This window comes from Juglans microcarpa x Juglans regia, chromosome 3D, assembly GCF_004785595.1.
Source record: "Juglans microcarpa x Juglans regia isolate MS1-56 chromosome 3D, Jm3101_v1.0, whole genome shotgun sequence".
Classification (NCBI taxonomy): domain Eukaryota; kingdom Viridiplantae; phylum Streptophyta; class Magnoliopsida; order Fagales; family Juglandaceae; genus Juglans; species Juglans microcarpa x Juglans regia.
Window position 1 is genome coordinate 10,034,864 of NC_054598.1, and position 24,438 is coordinate 10,059,301.

At 33.6% G+C, this 24,438-nt stretch overlaps 4 protein-coding genes across 4 annotated transcripts in view; 3 read left to right on the forward strand and 1 right to left on the reverse strand.

Annotated features, from left to right (window-relative positions):
• Positions 1-841: 841 nt before the first annotated feature.
• LOC121255013 (protein SOB FIVE-LIKE 2-like) lies at positions 842-1,347 on the reverse strand. Its single transcript, XM_041155311.1, has 2 exons — positions 946-1,347; positions 842-859 (listed from the first exon to the last, which is right to left on the reverse strand). Exons 1-2 carry the CDS (start codon positions 1,345-1,347, stop codon positions 842-844), a joined length of 420 nt encoding a protein of 139 aa, XP_041011245.1.
• Positions 1,348-1,853: 506 nt separating this feature from the next.
• Positions 1,854-24,438, forward strand: part of LOC121254421 (transcription factor bHLH49) — a 29,966-nt gene continuing 7,381 nt past the window's right edge. Inside the window, exon 1 of the mRNA XM_041154468.1 lies at positions 1,854-1,893. The gene's annotated coding sequence lies outside the window, so the exon portion shown is untranslated. The remainder of the gene's footprint in view (positions 1,894-24,438) is intronic.
• On the forward strand, positions 6,880-10,925 carry LOC121254435 (ceramide synthase 1 LOH3-like). The gene is made up of 7 exons (XM_041154485.1): positions 6,880-7,144; positions 8,495-8,724; positions 8,845-9,000; positions 9,251-9,436; positions 9,799-9,983; positions 10,273-10,349; positions 10,437-10,925. Exons 1-6 carry the CDS (start codon positions 7,007-7,009, stop codon positions 10,302-10,304), a joined length of 927 nt encoding a protein of 308 aa, XP_041010419.1. The 5' UTR covers positions 6,880-7,006; the 3' UTR covers positions 10,305-10,349; positions 10,437-10,925.
• Positions 21,309-23,114, forward strand: LOC121254434 (peroxidase 11). Its single transcript, XM_041154484.1, is given in 5 exon segments — positions 21,309-21,590; positions 21,760-21,814; positions 21,817-21,950; positions 22,059-22,224; positions 22,430-23,114. Coding segments are annotated over 5 exon segments (1,017 nt in total). The 5' UTR covers positions 21,309-21,353; the 3' UTR covers positions 22,855-23,114.

Consider the following 24,438-nt stretch of genomic DNA (forward strand, 5'->3'; position numbering starts at 1 on the left):
ATTGTAAAGTTATTTTTATTATAAAGTAGATCTAACGGATTCTATGAAATTACATCAATTTGTAGATTTACTTTGTGTCTTGTCTCCCCAGTATATAGCACCCGTTGAGTGTCTTGCCTATCATAGAAATAATATGAATGCTTAAAATTATCTGGCTACTCATACTAGCTGGAAATTGTAAAACTCCGTTTTCAAAAGAGCATGCGAACTGTTTTGATGGAAGTTTGCCTCAATGACAGAACTCAATGGGATTAGACATGGAGGGAAAATACTCTTGAATCTGTAGCTGTTACTGGGAATCAATGCTTATCTGTCCCGGCCACGTTTCAAAATGAATCAGCTTTTGATGAAGCCTGTTAAAGAAGGACGAGTGTAATATACAATGGTAGGCCAATAACACAATGTTGAATGAACCCACATTTCGTCACCGTGCTTGCACGAGATTAAGCAGCAGTACTACTGCTTGAGCTACGTGCTTGGGCTTCAAATAAGAGCCATAAATAGTTTGATATCATAATAGAAAAATAGAAATAGAGTCATCTTCCAATGTTTCAGATAGTAATTTTTTTGAAACTAAAGCATCACATTGCAGGGTTTTGTAACTACCAGGAATCTTTACCTGTTTTTGCTTTTTATTCGTTCTACAAAGACAACAGAGACAAATAGAAAAGAAACCATCTCCATGCATACATGTCACATGTGACACATGCAGACACAATCATACATGTGCATCAGTGAGGAATAAATGCATTGGGTAGCTAACCTACCTGTTATCTTGATTCCCCCATAAACTCTTAAGAAGATGCAACCGGGAGCAAGAGGCATGAACTGTTGTCTGCCTTCAGTTAACCATGAAACTCTGATAAAAACAAAATGATGCAATCATTGTAGGTAGAGATCTGTAATACGCTATCCTTCTTTGACCATTGTCTTGGTTTTTCTTACCTTGGCTCCACTTGAAACTTGACTGCCAGCGCTCTCTGCCCTGTATGCTGAAAGTTCATTTTGTTCTTTTACTCTCCTTTCATCTTTTTTCTTGACCTGTTTGCTCGCTTTCTTTTCTGAGAATAACTTGCTATTGGCTTCATCTTTTGCATGCCTGATATGAGTATGACCCATGCTGCCACTTCCCTCACCCTCTCCATTTGGAAGTTCATGGTGACTCGGACCCGATGAGGCGTCTGAAGCCATAGAATCCTCACTCTCATCATCATCATCATCGTCAACACGAGGATCTTTGCTGTTGTCATTCTCGTTTTGTGTGGTGGAGCCAATATAATTTGTCCACCCAGACTCACTGCCGCCACTGTGTTCTTCTGAACCTCCAATAGCCCAGGGAGACTCCATTACTGTAGCTTTTAGGAATAGGATATCTATATATATATATATATACATACAAGGGAAAAAAAGAAAATACATGAAAGAAAGAGAACAAAGTGTGAAGTAAGATATATAGATGTTTCTAACTAGCCTGCAGATATGCAATTCCTCATCACCTGGGAATACATTTATATATTTGTCTATCTGGCTCTTCAACCAAATGCTGCTTTCTACATATAAGGACAAAGAGACCTATCTCAACAGTACACGCTAAACCCTCATTATTAGATTGCCAGTGAATATGTCCCCCTGGCAATCCTATCTCCCTAAATTATATGGCTTTGATCACTACAAAACAAGCATTCTTTGATAAGAGGAGGAGGCCCATCTCAAATTATAGGAATAAAATTTACATAGAATCGGGTTGATCACTTGGTCGTTTGACCTCACCTTAAAAACGCACCGTCTTTATATATCTCTATCTATATTGCAAGAGCAGCTTTTTAGGTGAAAAACTGAAAACGAATGAGCCCCACTAAAATGGGAGAGAATTGGAGTCATTTTCTTAAATAGGTTGCTATCAAACGTGCCTCTCTCCCTCCTCTATTATTTTCTGGTATTAACTCTTCATATCTTTAAAACTCTGACTTGTCATCAACAGATAGCAGCCTTTTTACTGTCAAAAACGCAGAGGAAACAGCTGGGCTTTGGCCTTTTGTGCATCAGATAAATGGGATACCTCTGTTAAATGACAGCCTCAGTCAAACGTCATTCTGCTTCTATTCTAATTCCCTCATAACTATCATCTTTCTTCACAGAACGCAGATTAATGTCTTTTGTGTTATAACAGATTGATAATGAAAACTCAATCCAACCTTCCTCAGCAACTTGATTCTCCATTTCTACTTCCACAGAATTAAGCAATACAATCATATATGGTTGGTTGTCTATCCTGTGACTTTTGTGTAACTTTCCGCAAACTCACCTTCCTAGATTTGCCGTGATTTGTCCACCTCCATCTGGGAATCTAGTTAAGTGGTTGAGCATGCTCTCATAATTGAATAGCATTTTCATGGAGCCCCCACCTTACATAAGGGGAGGCCCCTCCTCAGATTCTTGCTTTCAAGGTGGTTGTCCTTTTGGAGTTTGCATTGACTTGCTCTTGGGTTCTGAGCAGCATGTGAATTGAACTCATTGTCAGTTCTCTTTTAATAATTATACATTATGACATGTAATGGGTAATATTTGCATCATCATTTTGCATTTACTGTTTGCTTTTAACATGTATCAACCACAATCTAAATGGTAAGAGTAAACATGTTGATGTGTGTGATTTACTTGTACATGGACAAGCATATTTTCTTTTCTTTGATCCAGTAGTGCCTGTACTCTGTAGGAACTTTCAGACTCGGTACAGGTATACTCGAGGTTCTGCCTTGGCTAGCTTGACCACGTTGCTTCTGGCTCTTTGTCCGTCCTGAACTTTGTGTTGCAGTGAATCACATGTGTAGGGCAAGTAGAAAAAAGAACAGAGGAAAAAGACCAAAACAATTAAAGATTTGTTTCCTCCTGGACTGCTCACTGTTATTTCAATGATGACCATTTGTTTTATTAGTGTCTCTGTAATTCATCGATGCTGCCTAGCTTGAACACAGTACAACTCCCCTTCCCGGCCATGAGAGACTCATCATCTACACATATTCAAATATTTTGGGGGATCACATGGTTAGCTTTAGATTTGCTTCAGCATTGGTGTTGGCTGTTTAAAGTGAACAAATCTAAGCGTTCAATGAAGCTAAAAGGAGTCTCCAGATGAATATATCTTGTTCTCGTAATATTTTTCAGTTATAAGTGATGGCTATTAATAAAATTACATGACAGATATATCTATATAAACACGTGTATAATATTCAATAATGCAACATAATTTGTTGATCAAGAAAGTAGAATGTGGGATCATGTTGGGAATATATTTTGAAACGCTTTGTAAACTAGGGAATATGTAAGACAACAAGAACAAAACTGAAAGAGAGAACCCGATGTTGAGGCACGTTGTGATAGATGCTTTCCTTAGAGTAAATTCTGCCGCCTCCAAATTTAAGCATGCACTAGGCTTCTTGACAGTCTATTCTTAAGATACAACAACATCGGTTCCTATTAATCTTCTCGTCGATGCACACAAAAGGAGATCCTCGAACCCGATATAAAATAGACAAAGCCCAAAGAAAGAAAGACAAAAAGAATGAAGAAGTGTTTCTCTAATTTTTGTAGAGAATTTAGAGTTAATGAATTTGTGGGTGGGGTTCTCTATTTATAGAGAATGAAAAAGTACTTGTGAAAAGTCACAACTTATTTAAATGAAATGGTACATGTGAAAAATCACATTACATAAATGAAATGGTACTTGTGAAAAGTCACAACTTAAATGAAAGAGCACTTTTGAGAAGTCACAACTTCTCAAATATTAGAGAATACATTGAAAATGTTTCTAATTCACCAAAGTACACAACCCTTTGTTTGGTTGAGAAACGGTTAAAACTATCCCTAAGAAGCATATATTGGTTCAAGTATCAAGACACATTTTTATTTAAATCTAGATAATCGAACCGATACACTAAACAATGGTAATGATTCACATTATTTTTACTTTACATCAAATATTTTAATCATTTCTAAGTTGAAAAACCAACGGTTCCATATATATATATATTTTTTTTAAGATTTTAGTGGTTAAATTAATTAAATAGGTAAGTTTATTAATTAGCAAGAAATAATAGTACTTTTGTAGCATAAGATGCAAGATTCTTTGGTTGAGAGAGACGTTGATGGATCCTCAACCATCTCTCACCTCACATATCTTATCCACCATATATGTAGTAAGGAACTACAAGAGTGAGATACACCACTCCACACAAGAATGACACGTTCATCGACCGATGGCAAAATTTTAAAAAAATAAAATAAATAAATGGGAAGGAATTGCAACAGTGATTGGTCTCCAATACTGAATAATTAGAGACGAGTGTGGCCTAACAGAAAGGCAAAAATTAACTTTTTGCTACCAACTATGAAGCTATTTTGCGACAAAATTATCATTGCTAAATGACATGAGTAGTATTACATATATGTACAATATTATACATATTGAGTATCCGTCTCATTTTATCAATTTTTTTTCTTTTTAAATTTAAATTTTGAATTGTCAAAATTCTCACTATTTTAATAGCTACATATCAGCACGTATAGTTATGTGAATAAATTGTAAATATAAACAACATTTTTAAATGACATTGTCATTGATGAAATTTCACTATCGTCTCTACTTAGGCCATGTTTGGATAGTGAGATGAGATGAGATGGTTTTAGATAAAAGTTGAATAAAATATTATTAGAATATTATTTTTTTAATATTATTATTATTTTTATATTTGAAAAAGTTGAATTGCTTATTATATTTTATGTAAAAATTTGAGAAAATTATAATGATAAGATGAGATGAGATAAACCATTTCTGTATATAAAATTAAGATTCTTTACACGATAAACCCTATACGTTGTTGGAAAAAAATTAACCTACAAACTCGTTTATTAACATACCAAATACACTATTAACAGGGAAACTTTCTACATCAACTAGCATAAATATAAAAAAAAAAAATATTGATATTTTAATTTGTTTTATAGCTGTAATAATTTTTTTATAATTGTAATTATAGGTTCCATATATAGCAAGTAGTGCATTTACACTGACTTGTAAATAATGGAACTTGATAATATGTTACAGTGTTAATACATAACTAAGCAAACAAAGATAAAAGAAATAACAAAATAAAAAATAAAAATCCACTACCGTCAACTAAATTGTAATCAATTTAAAATTAGGTGGTAATATTTTCTTATTTATTTTGATAAAAAGATAGAGACAGAAGAATAATAATGCAACTAATGAAATAATGAAGTTTTTTTTTTTTTTGTTTGTGGGGTGAGAGATATTTATATTTGGTAAGGGGTAATGCTACGGGACCGACGATGAACTGATGAAATTTGACCGATAAATGTAAATGCATTTTTTTTCTTTTATTTCAATCATTTTTTATATATCTTTAAAAAAATTTTAAAAATATCAATTTACTAATGGTTACTTTTATCGATAATTTTTATTGACTCAAGTAGCATTTTCCTTTGGTAAGAGGCTTTGCAAGCTGATGACCAATTTGTGTCCTTCAAAACATGGTGTACGTGTTTCTTTAATAATAGGGAAAATGTTCTAATCCAAACTCCGAAATTATGCTCTTTGTGTGTTGGAGTCCTAAAGCAACAACCTCGGAATCGCCTTAAAAAGGATGTTTATAACCATGAACAACCTTGTATGGCTGCTAATAAAGTTGCGATGGTTTTTCGTTTCAACAATTAATATTGGTCCAAATGTTTCAGTAAACCGCCGCAAAAAGGGGTAGAAGTTATTGTAACATGCATGACTTCCCCCACATTAAATGCTCGTTATTATAAATACTTCCCAACTCCGGACTAACGCACTTTTTCTTTTAATCCAATCTAAAAGAAAAACATAAAGTGGATGCCTAAATTCAACCATTTAAGGACCCAAATTCAAATCTAAATCCTTCCCTCTTGATCCAACCATTTAAATGCAATACAAATGTACTCGAAACAACTTCAAGTTTATATAAAAGAGAAATATTATAAGAAAGCTTGACAGTTTTACAGCACACACTTCTGTCTAATCAATATGTAATTTGTTATTTTTATTATTTTATTTAAATACACACATATTTAAATATTAAAATAGAATGATAAAAATGACAAATCATATATTGATTAGATAGATGTGAGTGGTCTAAAGCTTCTATGTAATATTTTTCTCTATAAAAATAGAGTTTTGTTATACATCAGTCACTATTCACCCTCACATTTCATACCTGACAGTCTTTTTTTTCATAAGATGTGAGGTATTTTTTATAAAGTGTGGAGTATAAGGTAGTAAATAATGACGGATGAAACAGAATTATTCATAAAAATAACTGAAGATGACCTAGGAGAAGTTTGTATTCGCAACTCATCTCAATTTATTTCAACTCATCTCAACTTATCTCACTACTATTTATTAGTATTCATCAACTTTAACTTATAAATTTTACTACTATTCACAATCCATCTCACTACTATTCATAACCTATCTCAATTCATCTCAACTTATCTTCAAATCAAAACGGCACCCTAGTCTACTGTCTGGACCAATAAACTGGTACAAGCCAAACCACCTTAAAAATGATTTGAGCAAAGAAAATCAAGGTAGTTGAGTTGAAGGCAATCATATTATTATTTAAGAAGCGCCCCCCAAGTGGGTTGTACACGAAACCGTCAACTCCTAAGCCCCAGCACCCATGCAGCCGGCCCAACACAGCCCACTATCACGTGACAAGTTGCAAGTTGCAACTGTTTAAAAAATTTAAAAATTCCGTCAACCCAAAAGGCAATGGCAATTCAGGAATTTCAACAAATATTAAGAGCATTATTAGGGAATCAAAATCTCCCCAACCAATCAAAAAGGTTTAACTGGGCGACTTCTTTGCTACAGGGACGCATGTCTCTGCTTGCATATGTGATCCACAGGTAGTCACTCGTTTGTTTCCCAAGAAAGTTTGGATCCTCGGAAGGAATATCCGATATGGGTTTGATCGAAATCGTCAGGCCCAGCGATTGGGATCTGGAATCGTACCCAGCATATGAGGATTTCACAGTCCTTCCCTTCTTTGCTCTGTTTTTCCCCTCTGTTCGTTTTTTCCTCGATAGATTCATCTTCGAGGTACTCTCTCGTATACATATGTGCTCATAAAAGCTCCAGTGGAGTTCACCTATCTTTGGTTTATTTCCTTGGGATTTGTCGGGTTGTTAGCTCTGTTATCAATCTGTTTGCTTCTTGCGTAGAGTTATTCTATTTAGAGCATCATGTCGGGTAAGATTTGATTTGTAAAATTTAAGTTTTAAAATTTATCTTCTAAATCAAAATATAACATGTAAGCACTTTAGTGGCTTGATAATAGAATTTTTGCAATTATATTATTTATAAAGTATTTTTCATTGATCCATATAGCTTTTCTTTTCATTCGTTTGGGTTGTGGTTAGATTTGTGTTTTTATATATGCATGCTTGGTTATTGAATACTAGCTGAATAATGTGATATTTCAGTATTATTTGTGAAGTTTTTGTTATAGCTGTAAACGCTTGGTTGTATGCTTTTTTGTTATTCCATATTTTTTAGCAATTGATTATGATGGGCATGGTCACCCTTCTTTCGTTCTTTTGGCCATCAGTTCTAACTATTTCGTTAGTCCTGGAAGTCCTTGTTTTAAAATATAAATTTAGTATGACTTGGTTTAGTTTTGCCTTGTCATTAGGCCTCCTGATTCTACTATTACTAGGGTTATCAACTAGTAAATGCTGTCCCCTTTTGTCAATTATTAAGTTTTAACTTATCAAATGAATTAGTAAATGCAGGATTTGGTAGGGAGCAACATGCTCCACAAACACCTCTTCATATTGATTAATGTGCCTAGTAACTTTGTGTAGTTCATTCTTCTTCTTCTTCTTGATTATGCGAAAGGCAGCTCCATATGCTTGTTTACCTATGCTGTATGCTGGAAAGTTCTGAATTTTGATGGTATACATTTTATATGCATGGGATTAATTTTCTTTTATCTTTCCAAGGGAATGTGATAGGTCATACTTATACTATGACGGCCAATACACTGAATTGAGCATTGAGCCATTAATGTAACTTGAGATACATTAAATTTAACCTTCAGTTAACCTTGGTCATTCTTCTTTTAGTTCACCTCACTAAGTTTATGCCACAAAATTTTTGAAGCTGGAACATGGCTCAATTGTATTTGTACGAGTTACAACTTGGAGCTAATGCTTAGAAAACAACAAAAGTGGGTGTACAGCCCGGCTTTCCATTGCTTCCTCAGTTTAACCTTATTTTTATGTTTTCTCCAAAACCTATGGACATATTCATGTAAAGGACTTGTGCATGAGACTGCTTTTGTTCTGTTGGTATCTTTGCTTGTTTCTTTTTCCTCTCTCTGTTCTTTTCTTTCCCCTTACATTGTCCAAGATTTCCTTTTGGTGTCTGAAATGAATGTGTATGTTGCAGAAAATGGCAAATCAATTGATTTTTGGAAAGGGACATGAGATGCTGGATGTTGAGGCAAGCGAGAAAAAGAAGAAGATAAGAAAATTTAAGGAGTCAGCATGGAAATGCATTTATTATCTCTCAGCGGAGCTTCTCGCTTTATATGTAATTTATAATGAGCCTTGGTTTACAAACACAAGATGCTTTTGGGTAGGGCCGGGAGATCAGGTTTGGCCTGACCAAAAAATTAAGTAAGGCTTCTGTAATCATACTTGCTCAATATACTTGTGGTTGTTCAATGCAGCGTTCACATTGGCTTCGATCTATTCATGTAATTATTTAGTCAACGGTGACTAATTAGTGGTTTTCAGGTTGAAATTGAAGGGATTGTACATGTTTACTGCTGGCTTTTATACATACTCCATATTTGCTTTGATTTTCTGGGAAACAAGGCGTTCCGACTTTGGGGTGTCCATGGGCCATCATGTTGCAACCCTCATTCTCATCGTGCTATCTTACATTTTTAGGTATGTTTTGATGGTGTTCTGTTTGCAGCTTGGTCATGGTCTGTTAATCACAATTCCTAGGATTCAACATCACTGCCAAAATATTTCCAGAAATCATAAAGGATGCAACTTCTTGAAGTCGTGAAGTCATAAGTCTGTTACTTCTGATACCGATGTAGAATAAAATGTGGCTCCAAGTGCTTGTAGTGGTGCAGATATGTTGGATATTTAGATTGTATACAATAACCTGTTTCTCCCCTATTTCTTGTAGGTTTGCCCGTGTTGGTGCAGTTGTTTTGGCTCTTCATGATGCCAGTGATGTATTTCTGGAGGTAGGGAAGATGTCCAAATACAGTGGTGCTGAAAGGATAGCTAGCTTTGCGTTTATTCTATTTGTTTTGTCCTGGATCTTACTTCGCCTCTTGTACTATCCATTCTGGGTCCTTTGGAGTACTAGGTTCGTCTAATTTATCCCCTACATATTAGCATTAAATTTGTTTACATTTCCTTAGCTTTCTACAGATTTATCTTTTGCCAGGTTCTCAAGATCAAGTGGTCATTGTAAACTCCATTATTTAAATACTTTTTAGTTACAAACATTGATAGCATCATAGAGAATGAGTGGCTGCCAAAAATTGGACTCATGCATACGTGCTCTTAAGGCATGGAAGGCTGAGGATTTTACCATTACACTAGACAGTCACCCTTCAGAAAGAGGGAGAAAAAAAAAATCTTAATTTCTCAAAAAAGGGAAAATGCTGTTTCTAAAGAATTATGCCTAAAAAAAATGATAACTTTGGCTTTTACGCTTTACTACAGCTACGAAGTTATCCTGACCTTGGACCAGGAAAAACATCAAGTGGATGGACCAATTTATTACTACGTGTTCAATACTCTTCTATTCTGCTTGCTTGTTCTTCATATTTATTGGTGGGTGTTGATGTACCGGATGCTTGTTAATCAAATCCAAGCGAGAGGTCAGCTTGGTGACGATGTTCGATCTGGTGAGTGAAATCTATGTTGCTGAAGTGGTTTTGTAAAGTGAATGTATGTGCATTAACTATTGTTGCTTAAGTGGTTTTGTAAAGTGAATGTATGTGCATTAACTACTGTTGCTTAAGTGGTTTTGTAAAGTGAATGTATGTGCATTAACTTTTGTTATTAATAATCTGACGAAATTTTAGATGAACTTGACCATTTGAACTAAACTTAAGTTTTACTCTTATGTTTATAATTTTTTGGATACCATAATGTCCCAATTCTAGAATTTATTTAAATATTGTGGTTATACAGATTCTGAAGGTGAAGACGAGCATGAAGACTGACCTAGGAACAAAATCTATGACCACTATGTAATGATCATGGGATGGGTATGTTTTATATGCGTGCTGTCTGTAGATTACTTTTAGTTCCCATCTTGCTTATATTGAGAGACTTTTTTACAATTTCCCCTGCAGAGGAGAACAGCTAGCTTTACCTCCATATGATCATTTTGCTAAATTGAGATACTTTTTGGTCAGAGAACTTCCCTTTCAATTAAAAGGGTTGTTTGTTGATATGAAGATTGGATATGGAAGCAGGTTATAGGGTAGAAATTGGTGAAAAGTTTTATTCTTTATCCGAGATTGTACCTATGCAACTTGCTGCCATAAGTTCAAGTGCACTGGCTGAGAAGTGATTTATTGTACGAAAGTTGACAGTAGCTTGAAAGTCTAATGCTTGTATTGAAAGACTTGATCCTGCTGGCAGTTGTGAAATTTAAAATGCCTTCAATTATTGCTGAGGAACGTTGCTGTAACTGTAGTTCTCTACCTTCTTTTGGTCTGATGTGTCCATGGATGGGTTAATTTGACTGAGTTGCTTGGTTGGTGATGTAAGTTGACTTCCAATTCTTTCTTACTATTTTTCCTTCATATTAATGCAGAAAACGCTCTTTTTGAGTTGTAGTTTTCTATTGGACCTTTGAATTTATTCCCTAACGTACAGTTTCCGGCCAGGGGAATTTTGCATTAAATGTACGTGTTTTGTATCAATTGGCTTCCTTCCCACCAGCATAAATGCCTGTTCCAAAATTTTCCTTCCCACCAGCATAAATGCCTGTTTCAAAATTAATGGCGAAAAAGTGGGTGCATATAGGGATGTAAAATGAATAGACTAGTCAACAGACAGCTTGAATTCAAGTACTTGTTTAAACTTGAAATCGACTGGAATCGAATATTAAATGGGCCGTCCGTAAATATAAAATTAGGCTTGATTATTAAACAATATAAACTCGTATAAAGCTTGGCCGGCTTGATTAATGTTCGTCAACTCGTGAGCTCGACTCATATATATTTATACATATATAATACAATATATATAATAGCCAAAAGTTAGATATATATATATATATATATATAATTTATAGTATTCATAATTATGTATATAGATTCTTATAGACTTATAGTCCACTACATATACTATATATAAATTTATAATATTAACTTCTAGTCTTATAGAACTAGAAGTTATGGTGATTACATGAGTCCAATAAATATATAACATTATAAGTTTACAAATTACACCATATGGTCCATATTATATATATATATATATATATATATATATATATATATATGTTAGCATATGTATGTTAGAAAGATGGTATATTGATATTAGTAATAGTATATGTATGTTAATATATTAGTGGTGTTAGAAAGATGATACATTCATATACTATTACTAATGTATGGTGGTGTATGATATACTGATATGCTAATATACTAACATTAATATGAAAGAAAGGTGGTGGTATATTAGCATAAGATATTAGTATATGTTGCTATGTATGATGATGGATAATATTAACATATCATATTAGTATTATTATATACATATGGTGGTGTATCAGTATTAGTGGTGTATTAATAAATATATAGTATTATTAATTTATTAATAGTATAGTCTTACATAATATATAACATTATAAATTTACAACTTACACCATCTCCTTATCATATTAGTATAATAGTATTATAGTATTAGTATATAATAGAACTATAATATTATATTATGAGTAATAAATTATAATGTTTGATAAAATATAAAATTAGACAATGTTATATACTTATATATGTATACAGTATAAATATATATTTTTATTATTATAGTATATAATAAATATAACTTTATAGTATATAACATGTGTTACAACTTACATATTAATATAGTTTTATAGCATATAAGATGTGTAATGTGTGACATTTGGAGTTATTGAGGCCTTTGGATCTTTATATCCAAATATGAGCCGTTGATTCACAATGAATGTTATGAAACCCTAGCTGCCCCCGCCCACTTGCATCTAGCGGTGAATTCGGTCCAGTCCGGTCGGTCTTAAGGAGGTTTTGTGGACTGAACCCACCCGGGACAAGACCGAAATACATAAGGACCAATTTGGTCCTGTCCCATTTGGGACAGTCCGATCGGTCACATTCTGTCCATGCCTTCTAGAAATCAATAAAATCAAATCAAATCCCAAGAGCAAAACATCTAGACATTTCAACATTATGATATAGTTTTAGCTTTCAGGAAGCAATTTAGGAACCCCACAATGAATTATCAATCAAATAAATCACAAAAACAAAATGGCGTCATTTGATGTTTTGCACAAATATTGTAAATTAGTTAAAAAAAATAAAAGATTTCTCCCATCAAATAAAAAATACACAGATATTGTAAATTTGGGATGCGGCAGTGATGTGCAGACGAGCGTTGAGAGAGAGAGCTAAGATGATGTTGTCGACGAGAGAGAGTGGCGAGTACCATGCCGTCGGCGACGAGCGGCTCTCTTGGTCTGGTATGCGGCGGCGACGTGGGGAAGCCGCGAGAGAGAGCATGCAAGGGAGAGAGAGAGGGGGTGCATCGGGATCTAGGGGAGGAGATCTGGCCAGTGAGGAGGAGCTGATGATGTCGTCGGAGATGAGCGGCTCTCGCAGCGGTCTGGGATGCAGCGGTGCGGCTGGAGGGGAGAGGAGAGGGAAGAAGGGAAAATGAGGGATCTAGAGTTTTCTTTAAAGTATTTAATCTAGGCCATTCATCATCTAGGATTTTTAACCTAGATTCAATGGTAGAGATAAAACACTTTAAAATAACTGACTAAAATAGATAAATAAGAGTATATATATAATAAAACTAATTCAAAACTAACTTAAATTTAAAACTAATTTAATGGAGGCCCTTCTTCATCATGAGTCAGATAAATGGAAAAATGATATAGAAGATAAAATGATTCTTTTATCTTTTTGGCACATAAATTAATTAAAAAAATTATTTAAAGTAGTAAAATTATGTAAACTAGTTAATGTTGATTATTCTTTTTAACTCATTAAAATAATAATTAATGATAATACTATATATTATACTCTAATAGTGTTACTACTACATATAGTGTATATATATATATTATAATTATATAATGATACTAATAATATATATGTTATATATTATGGAATATATATATTATATATTGTGTAATAATACATTGATACTAAATTATGGACTATACTATACTAATAGTAATATACGGTCATAGACTCATAGAGTCATAGTGATATAGTAATTACTAGTACTCATTAGTCATTGTGATATTAATATTATATATTGACTTATAGTTATAGACTTACATTGATTTAGTTATAAATTTATAATTATAGTTATAGTGATTTAGTTTAGTTATAATTATATTGATGATGTTAATTGTTACTTTATTACTAACTTAGAGTATGTCAATATATTATATTTTATGATAGTTTTAAGTTAATACATAATGAGTTATATACAACTTTTAACATCTTGTATATGAAGCAATAAGCATAGATAATTTAATTATCCATACATCCATACATGCTTTATATTTACTTGCAACTTAGGTCATAGATGTAGATGCTAGTAATTAGTTAATGGTGTGAATTAGTGATAGGTTAGTTAATTGATATTCATGTCATACATAAGTTAATTACAATTTACATTAGTTATTTTTAATTGCTTTATATTTACTTACAACTTAAATATTTTAAAAAAAAAGTTATCTAATAACCTTAGATAGATGTAGATTTTAGTAATTACTTAATGGTGAATTGATGATAGGTTAATAGGTAATATACAATTAATATAATATTAATTTGTAAATTTGTAATTACATATTTAAAATTTTATATTGTACATGGGGTAAGTTAGATGAAAATTACATAATGTATTACATAATTATTATATAAATATATATTTAATTAAAAATTAATTTTATATTTTCGGTCGGTCCGATCCGAAAACCCCCCCCCCCAATCCTACCAAAGACCGAAACCCTTAGTTTCCTAGGATATAAACCGACCAAGACTTTTTTCGGTCCACTCCGGACTGGGTTTGGTTCAGTTTGAACCAATTAACTTTCAGCCCTACTTGCATCTCATTTCTCCTTCAGCTATTTCACACTTCTTCACTTATTCTCTCAAAGCCATCACGTAACGCTAGCCTCCTAAGCTTCAACGGCGTTGTCGCTTACCTCACGAGTCACGATTGCCATGGAATGAAACCTCTTGATTCTTGAAGGCTTGTAGCCATCAAGATTCAAGAACTCGATGGGCTTCTATTGTGAATCTTGCGATACCAGTTACGACTGCGAGAAACCCTAGCAGTTGCTTGTAGCCAGCGAATATATTTTTGGGGAGTCGTAGTTGTAATATCAGCCTCTGAGATCACAGCAGGTCCTCGACAAATGGGTCATTAAATACATGCATTTATGACTCCCAATTAGGGCTGTAATCTCTGATTCTATGGTTCGTGGTTCTCTGGTTCGTCGATTCGTCCGTCTATGAGTCGATTACCCTGGTTATTTTCCTGTTTCTAAGCATTTGGTTGGGATTTAGGAACTTGGTAGATTTAATTGATCTTATCTAGTTATAGTTTTATCTGAGTATTTTCGAGGATTCATTCTGGTTCTACTTCTATCCTAACTCTTTATATATTGTAAATTGTAGTATTGTTAGTTGTTACATTGTAGATCTAGATCTAATCAATGTACGCCGAACTCCTAAGTGGTTAGTGGTGTGACATTGTTCTGCCATAAATCACCATTCACCAGTCGTCTATGCATGCTTTTGTAGTTTTGTGATTGTCCAATATCAATTAGTTTGATTGATAAGTTTATGCTTTAGTAATTTTTTTATTTTGTAATTGCAGAATATGCCCTGTTAAGGCCTTAGACTGTTAACTTCATCCTATATTGATTTTGCTATTGTTTACAATTTTACATTCTCCTGCTTCGAGTTTTATATTTCATATCTGAAAATTGTGGAAAAAACATTCTAAAGAGCTTACCTACAGATCTTAGATCTGTGCTTGAAGCAAATTTCCAGTTCGGTGTGAATTCTCTCAAGTTATTTGCTATTTAATGATGCTTTATGTTCTTACTCGAACTAATTAAAATAATTTTATTATTCATGTTTTGGTTAATTAATCTGATCATATGGTGATTTTGGCCTTAATTATTGAACGATGTATTATTCAATATGTTATGTGTTTATTGTTCATGTCTTGGTTGATTAATCTTTTACAATCTGTTCTATGTTTATGTTCTTACTCCAATTATTTAAATATGTTTTCTTGAGCCTATTTTGGTTGATTATAAATTATCATATATGGTTCTTGCTTCAACTATTTAATTATATCATATTTAACATGTCTTGATTGATTAATCTTTTACAATCTGTTCGGTGTTTATATTCTTACTCCAAGTATTTAAATATGCTTTCTTGAATCTGTTTTGGTTGATTATAAATTATCATATATGGTTCTTGCTTCAACTATTTAATTATGTCATCTTTAACATTGTCTTGATTGATTAATCTTTTACAATCTATTATGTGTTTATGTTCTTACTTCAAGTATTTAAATATATTTTCCTGAACCTGTTTTGGTAGATTATAAATTATCATATTTGGTTCTTACTTCATCTATGAAATGGTGTTGTGTGTTTATGAAATTGTGTTCTTTCTTTATCTAATCTGTTCTATATTTATGTTGTTGAGGTGCCTTGCTTTTGGAGGCACATCGAGCCACCAAGGCAAGAGTATACTGAAACTGTTCGAATCAAAATTATTTGACTCTAACATCTTTTAGTTGATCATATCAACTGTATCAGCCTTGCCTTTTAGAAGTACATTGAGCCATCAAGGCACGGCTGCCAAGGCAAAACTATTAGAGTCAAATGTTTTTGACTTTAACATATTTTAGTATCATTGCTTTTGGAGGCACCTTAAGCCATCAAGACAAGGTTGTTTTCATTTTAGTTGATTAATATAACTTCTATGGTCAATGTTTATATGCATATTTTTTATTTCCGGTTTTGTGTTTAGAAAATATTAGACCCTAGCAAATCAATGATCGTATGAATTTGGTTGATCGAATGGAGAAGTATGAAAATGAAAACTCTATTAAGATTAGCTTAGTAGAGCCTATATCTGATGATGATGGAGACATTGCAAATACTGAGGCCTCTAATACTGTCTTTATCGAGGGCCCAACAGAAGTTCAAACGGTAGCCAATGAAAGAAAAAAGAGAAAGATGACTTTCGTTGCATGGAATGATTTTGTCGAACTTGAATGAGATGAGACTAAACAGCCTCAATGTAAGTGGTGTAAAACTTTGTTTAAAGCATTTTGATCAATTTTTTCAACTACACTACATAGGCACTTGCTAACATGTTTGCCATACATGGGGTTTAAGAAAAAACAGAAAGTATTAACAGTTGAGTCTAAGGAGACAAATGGTGATTTCATTGTCTCAAACTTTACCTATGATCGTAGTATGGTCCGAGAGGTTGCCTCTTATATGATACTTTACCATGAATATCCATTTTCTTTAATTGAACATGTAGTATTTAATAAATTCATGAGTGCAAACACTCCATATTTGGAAAAAATGTCTCGAACTGCTGCAAAGAATTAATGCATGATAACTTCTGAGACGGAAAAGACAAAGTTAAAGGATTTGCTTAAACCTATTAACAAAGTTCATATCACAACTGACATGTAGACTTCTTGTCAAAAACTTTCATATATAGTAGTGACATGTCATTTTATAGATACTGGTTGGCATCTTCAAATGAATGTGTTGAACTTTTATAATGTGTTACCTCCACATACTGACATTTTTATTGTTGATGCTTTAGAAAAGTGTTTCCAAGGTTGGTGAATTAAGAATAAAATTAGTTCAATTACTGTTGACAATGCAATTTTTAATGATGTTGCCATTAGGTTCTTGAAAGATGATTTTAGATTGAAGAAAACATTGTCTGTAGGAGAGAAATTGTTTCATATACGTTGTTATGCGCATATAACTAATTTACTTGTGCAATATAGACTTAGAGAGATTATGGAGATTGATGATTGTGTGAGAGATGATATAAAATATTTGGTAGCATTAGAGAGTAGGCTAAAACTGTTTAATTAAATTGCAAAACAGTTGCAATTGCCCTCAAAGAAACTAATTTCAGATGTGCCTAAAAGATGGAACAGCACATACTTAATGTTGGATGCTGCAAATCAGTTCAAATAAGTTTTTCATAGATATGGTGATAGAGATAGTAGTTTTGAATGAGTTCCAACTATTGAAGAGTGGGGGCAAGTTGAAAATGTTTGTCAACTACTTACTATTTTCAATGAAGTAACCAATATTGTATCCAAAAGTGATTACCCAACAGTAAACTTATTTCTTTTTGAAGTGTGAAGAATGAAAGGACATCTTAGGTAAGAAGAGTAGAGATGAGAATGAATACATGAAATCAATAGTAAGGAAAATGAATGCTAAGTTTGAGAAATATTGGGAGGAGTGTAATCTATTGATGGTAATAGCTACAGTGTTAGACCCTAGATTCAAAATGATCATGATCTAATTTTGTTTTCCTTTAATTTATCAAGAACAGGATTCTTCTAAGAATATTGATCACGTCTCTCAAGTGTTGCATGAGTTATATGATGAGAATATTCATGAATACAATTCGACTCTTGAGGCACAAAGAGAGCAGGAAAATGCTCGAATAAACATATCCAGTTATTCCTCAAATGTTGGGAGATGCAGAGTGACCAATCATTATTTAAATCTTTTGTTATAAGTGTTGATACAATGCAGCCTAGTAAATAAGAACTGGACAATTGTTTAAAGGAGAGTATATATATATACTCTTAATTTTCGAACTTTGTCCAAATTGGCCCGAGATATATTGGTTACACCAATTACCACAGTTAGCTCATAATCAATATTCAGCGCATGAGGCAGAGTCATTGATCTTTATCGAGCTTCATTGTCAACTGAAACTGTCCAAATGTTATTATGTGGGTCTGATTGGGTTAGAGTATTATATAGGCTTAAAAGATCATCAAGTAATTCCATAAGTGTTACATTTATTTTAATTGCATGTTACTATTTTACTATGTTATACTTGCTATTATTTACAAAAATACTAACTATTATTTTTTTCCTTGTCAATAGAAGGATGTTCCATCAGAAACTCAGATTCTTTTGCCAAAGCCATAGGCCTATACAGACTCAGATTCAAATGAAACTAATATTTCCACATTTTATCATGTTTAATCTATGGAGCATTTGGGTAGTTTGGTTGTTTTATCTGGTCTGTATTGTTTAATCTATATAATTATAATTTGCTATCTGATATTTGGACAATTTATTTTGTAATATTTGGACAGTTTGGTTGTTCTATCTAATTTTGTTTGGGATGATATGAGTCACGATAGTTCAAGTAATTTCTAAGTCCTAACTCCTCACCATTCAGATTTCCTAAATATCTTTAAATGACAAATTAAATTTTGCATTGTAAACATCTATTGACAATATTACTAAGTTAAAAGTACTTGAGTAATGATGTAAAGGAATAAAAATGTTTATTACTGTATTAGTGTGTGCAGGTTGTCATGGTGGTTTTGTTCAAGTTTGGAAACTTGCTCACGCTGACTTCTGTCATGGTGAACTCATATTTTGTAGAAGTTTAGTAACTTCCTGTCATTGTGATTTTGTTGAAGTTTGGTAACTGCAATTTGCAGTTGTTTGGCTGATTTTGTTAAACTTTGGTAATTTGTTGTGAATTTGTTTTGGTAACTACACTTGTCTGGCTGATTTTGTTGAACTTTGGTAATTTGTAGTGAACTTTTTTTGGTAACTGCAATTGTTTGTTTAATTTTGTCTAGCTAATTTTGTTGAACTTTGATAACTTGTTGTGAACTTATTTTGGTAACTGCTGTTGTCTTTTTAATTTTGTCTGGTTGATTTTGTTGAACTTTGGTAACTTGTTGTGAATTTGTAACTTCTTTGGTAACTTATTTGATAACTACTTGTGGTATTAGTGTATGCCTATTGAGTATTGCAAATTTGCATATTGCTGCCTGCTGGTTGGCAGATTCGATTGTTCTTGTGGCTGGTAACTGCTTGTTTTATTAGTCTATGCCTATTGAAGATGTCAACTTGTCTACCTCATAGTTTGTTATCTAGCTGATATAAGTCATGCCTATTGCCTATTGCCTATTGCATACTCGCTGTTTCGATAACTTCTTTAGTAACTGCATTTGGTAACTTGTTTGAATCCCTGATGCACATATTTCTATCTGATTTTGGAAACTTGCTGATTTCTGTCATGGTGATTTCAGATTTCAACTTGTCTGAATCTCTAATGCACATATTTATTTATGATATTGCTTATATAATTGTATTGTGTAACTGTGTTAGAGATATGACATTGAGTTTTTAGGCAAATTAAGTTTTGCATTTTCTGTCAAACATCCATTGACAGTATTACTAAGTTAACAATACTTGAGCAAGGGATTAAAAATAAGCTTAAAGTTTTTATTGTATTAGTGTATGCAAGGCAACAATGTCAAGATTTCTGACTCCATTCATGAAGACTGAGGACTTCAGTAATTTTATAGCCCGTTTTTTGTTTTGATGTATCTTATTTCATAATTTATTGTTGTTAAGTATTTTTTGATTCAGTTGTTCAATTAGGATGTAAAATGTCATTTAATGTACCATAGGTCCATAGCCATAATACTTTTGAAGGTTTCATGATGTAAATTTGTATTTAATTTGCTTATTTTACTGATGCATTTATTTTAATTTTATATTATTAATTTTAGTCAAAAAAATTTTGCCTTTACGAACCGAGCTCGAGTCGAACTTGAGCTTGGCTCGTTAACGGAACCGAGCTCGAGCTCATTTCCCTTGTACATGAGCCGAGCTCGGACGTTCTCATAGGCCCGCACCCCATCTACTGGCATCTTAAGCCTTTTCGGTCTCGAAATAAAACTAGCAACGGGAGATTCTATTAACCAATCAAAACTTAAGACCACGCACTTTTTGTTGTTTTATGTTGATTTGACAATAAATTCTGTTGCTTTTGAATGGTGTTTTGACCCCATTTCTCAAGCTGAACTTTGACCTTCACAATCAATAGCTTTTCTCCACTGCATTCTGGGCCGCATGATCCTGGGCTCTCTTGCAGTTGGATTTGGAGCCTAAAAAGTATCCAACTTCTAAAAATATATATATATATATATTGTATTCTTAACCGTTCTAGACTTTCTACTGTAGAAAGAAGGCAAGAATTTGGGAAAAAGCATTGTTGCGGAAGATAAAAGTTACAAAATGATCAACCTGTATTTCACATTCATGACATGGAATTTAAGGGGCTAGCTTTTCGTGACAAACAATATGAATGGAAGTTTCCCGTGGATAGCATCAGATAGTCACATCCTGTACCAGAAATTGCACATCTGAATTCCATTTATCAGCCAAAACTAGTACCCAAAAGAAGTAAACATTAGCAGAGGACCACATTTCTGTATAGAAAAAGCATTATGGTTGAACCTAATCTGTGAAAAGTGGACCATCCAACCAGCCTTGTCACTTTAAGATGGTTTTCCCCATAAGGGGCTGATTTACTGTTTAATTTAAGAGCCTAGGACAAGACAAGTATCTTTTGAAGAGTTGTAGCAGTAAACATTAGCTGTTATCAGTTTGGTGACTTGCCCCCAAATGTTTATAAGTTATTTATGAGGTGGCGAGCACAAGTCATTCAACTTTACCTCAACTTTTGGTTTATGGAGTACCCACCAACCAGCCCATGTTAGTTGCATCCTCTCTTGACTTCCAGGCTTCTCCATTCAAAATACTCAAAGTGGCCATGCAAAAACACAAGGTACAAACTTCCATTTTCCTTCTTTCCTTGGCACTTATATATATATAAATATATATATATATATATATATATATATATATATCTCATCAGTCTCACCCATCTCCAATCATCTAAGAAAATTGAAAACAGCAAAAAATGGCACTAATTTCCCTTCATTCAAAGCCCCTTCTTCTGCAATTCATGCTTCTGATTTTCTTCGTCCTTGGAAACAGACTGCATGCAAGTGATCCTCCTCTAACTCTGGATTATTATACATCCACTTGTCCAACTGTGCTTGAAACTGTCAAGAAAGAGATGGAATGTGCAGTGCTAGCCGACCCACGTAACGCAGCCTCGATAGTCCGATTACATTTCCATGACTGTTTCGTTCAGGTCAACATCTTTATCCCATTATATTCATTGGCATGGTTTTACACCAAGTGACATATTTCAATATTCTATTATCTTAAATTGTTCATGTTTTTTTTTTTCCCCTGAAAACTGTTCAAATTTGCCAAAATTGCATGCATGTATGGCTAACATTTGAGTGCAATTGCCACAGGGATGCGATGGATCGATTTTGCTCGATGACACAATTACATTACAAGGGGAGAAGAAAGCTCCCCCAACATAAACTCTTTAAAAGGTTTCGGAATCATTGATAGGATCAAGAACAAGCTTGAGTCAGAGTGCCCAGGGATTGTTTCTTGTGCAGATATTCTCACCATTGCTGCAAGAGATGCTGTGATCCTGGTACGAAGAATACTATAAATTGCTTCTAGCATGCATGTCAAAACGTTAAAACATTGACACCTCTGTTTTTTATTTTCCCCATTATTGCAATCCTTTGGTTGTTTGCAGGTTGGTGGACCTTACTGGGATGTTCCTCTAGGAAGAAAGGATTCTGTAACCGCAGGTTATGCTTTGGCAAACACGAATATTCCTACAGCAGATGAGGGGCTTCTCTCTATAATTTATAAGTTTCTTTATCAAGGCCTCTCGGTCACAGACATGGTAGCTCTTGCAGGTTCGTCCCCTCTGAATGGGAAAGAGCTCTTCAATATAGAAATCTCGAGAACTGGTTTCTAAATCCTGAGACCAGTCATGTTTGCTAACTAATATATTTTGAGTGGCTGACACAGATGATAAAATTTTAAAGATCAGCGCATTGCTCATGGCATCATACTGTTCTCTTATGGACTAAGGTTGTTTCTGGTGCTTGTAATCTACAGGAGCACACACTATAGGCGTGGCACGATGTGCCAGTTTCAGAGCAAGGATTTATGGAGACTTGAAAGCAACTTCAGGGCATGATCCAATCTCTGATTCAAACCTCAGCAAATTGAAATCCATCTGCCCACCAATTGGAGGATCCGACAATAACATATCAGCCATGGACTATGTTAGTCCTAACCTTTTCGACAATTCGTTCTACCATATTCTGTTGAAAGGGGAGGGGCTTCTAAACTCAGACCAAGAAATGTACTCAAGTGTGTTTGCAATGGGAACAAAGGAGCTCGTGAAAAAGTATGCAGAAGATGCAATTGCATTCTTCCACCAGTTCTCGGATTCAATGACAAAAATGGGAAATATTACAAATTCTGATAGCTTTATCACTGGAGAAGTTAGGAGAAATTGCAGATTTGTGAACACATGAGCAAGATAACTCCAGATTAGTAATATAAACATATATATATGTGTGCGTGTGTGTGTGTGTTTGTTACAACCAAAAAGCGAACACACAGAATATATGTATTACAATTCTGAAAAGAAAACATTGATGAAAAAGTGTCGGAGATAGTTGGAAAGTGATGTCTTTGTTTATTCAGTTCGTTAAAATGTTACTGTCATGGAGTGGAGTGGAGTGCCCTTCCTATATAGGGCGTGCTATCTGCTGCTACTCCCGTTTTCATATTATTTATGCGTTTTTGTAGACTCAAATGGCAATCTTCTTCTCTAACCTTCAAGATCTTTGCATCAAGTTAATAACTTGAGCTGTACCAATCAAAAACAGTTTAAGCAAGCATTACCAAGTCAAACCTATGAGCTAGCTGTGAAGTTTAAGGTACGATAAGGTACCATATATACGCCTCTTTCATACCCTTGATATTAATGCAATTGATTTAGCATCTTGAAGTTCATGTTTCACATTCAATTGCTTTTCTTTTTCTATTCACAACTTAACAAGCTCATAGTTTAAATATTTTTTTTTCTTAAAAAATAATACTATTATTTATCTTAAATCTTATCATCCTCAATCACACTTATTAATACGACAATAGCTACAGAAAGATCACACAAAAATAAACTTATAAACTGCATGACTTCTTATGATACATTAGATCTACTTTATAATAAAAATAACTTTACAATCTAACATACCGCATCCAATCATGTCATTTTATGAATTTATTTTTATAAAACTTCTTTGTGGTTAAAATATTTCTATATTTTAAATACTTTTATAGATCCGTTCTTAAACTACAACAGCTTAAAATGTCAAAAACCTAAGTTTTTGTTTTCAAACAACTTTGTAAGTACAGATAGTAGTTGATAAAATTTAAAGTCCCCAAAGTGCATCCTTTTAATTGATGAGAGCTCATGACTAAAGCCTAGTTGATTAAAATAACAAGTTGATGGAGAGAGAGAGAGAGATCAGAGAATGATCATCAATGGTGCAGACTTTGATTTAGGTTAAAAGAATTCATAAGCTGTGGTTAAAAAGATCTCGAATTCCCCAAACTCTCCTATATATTCCAAGTTGCAATGGATGGGATTTGGTTTGTTTGGATTTAGCTTTCCCAAAAGAAGAGCCAAGCCATGCCCATTGCCCATTGCCCATTGCCATCAACCAACCCTCACCACTAATCTCAAATTCCTAAGCTACTTTAATTAATCTTTTTTTGTCGTTTACATACATGACACCACTCAATAACTCTCCTAAAACGACACAACATTACATGTGTCAATACCCCATTTGCCAAGTTCTTGGGGCCTTCCAATTATTTTAAGTGCACAAAAAGTGTACCAAGGAATCTAATTACAATGCCCCCATTTATTTAACCCTTAAATGAGTGGCAGGTTCTGTTCTCCTTTCCTTTTCCTTTGGACTGCATCCTTGTACCACTTTTTTTTTTTTTTTTTTTTTACACAAACGTAAGGGAATATTGGGTTTTTTTTAATATTTAATTATAAAAAAATAGGAGACCCATAGCCATAGACCTGAATAATTTGTGCATGA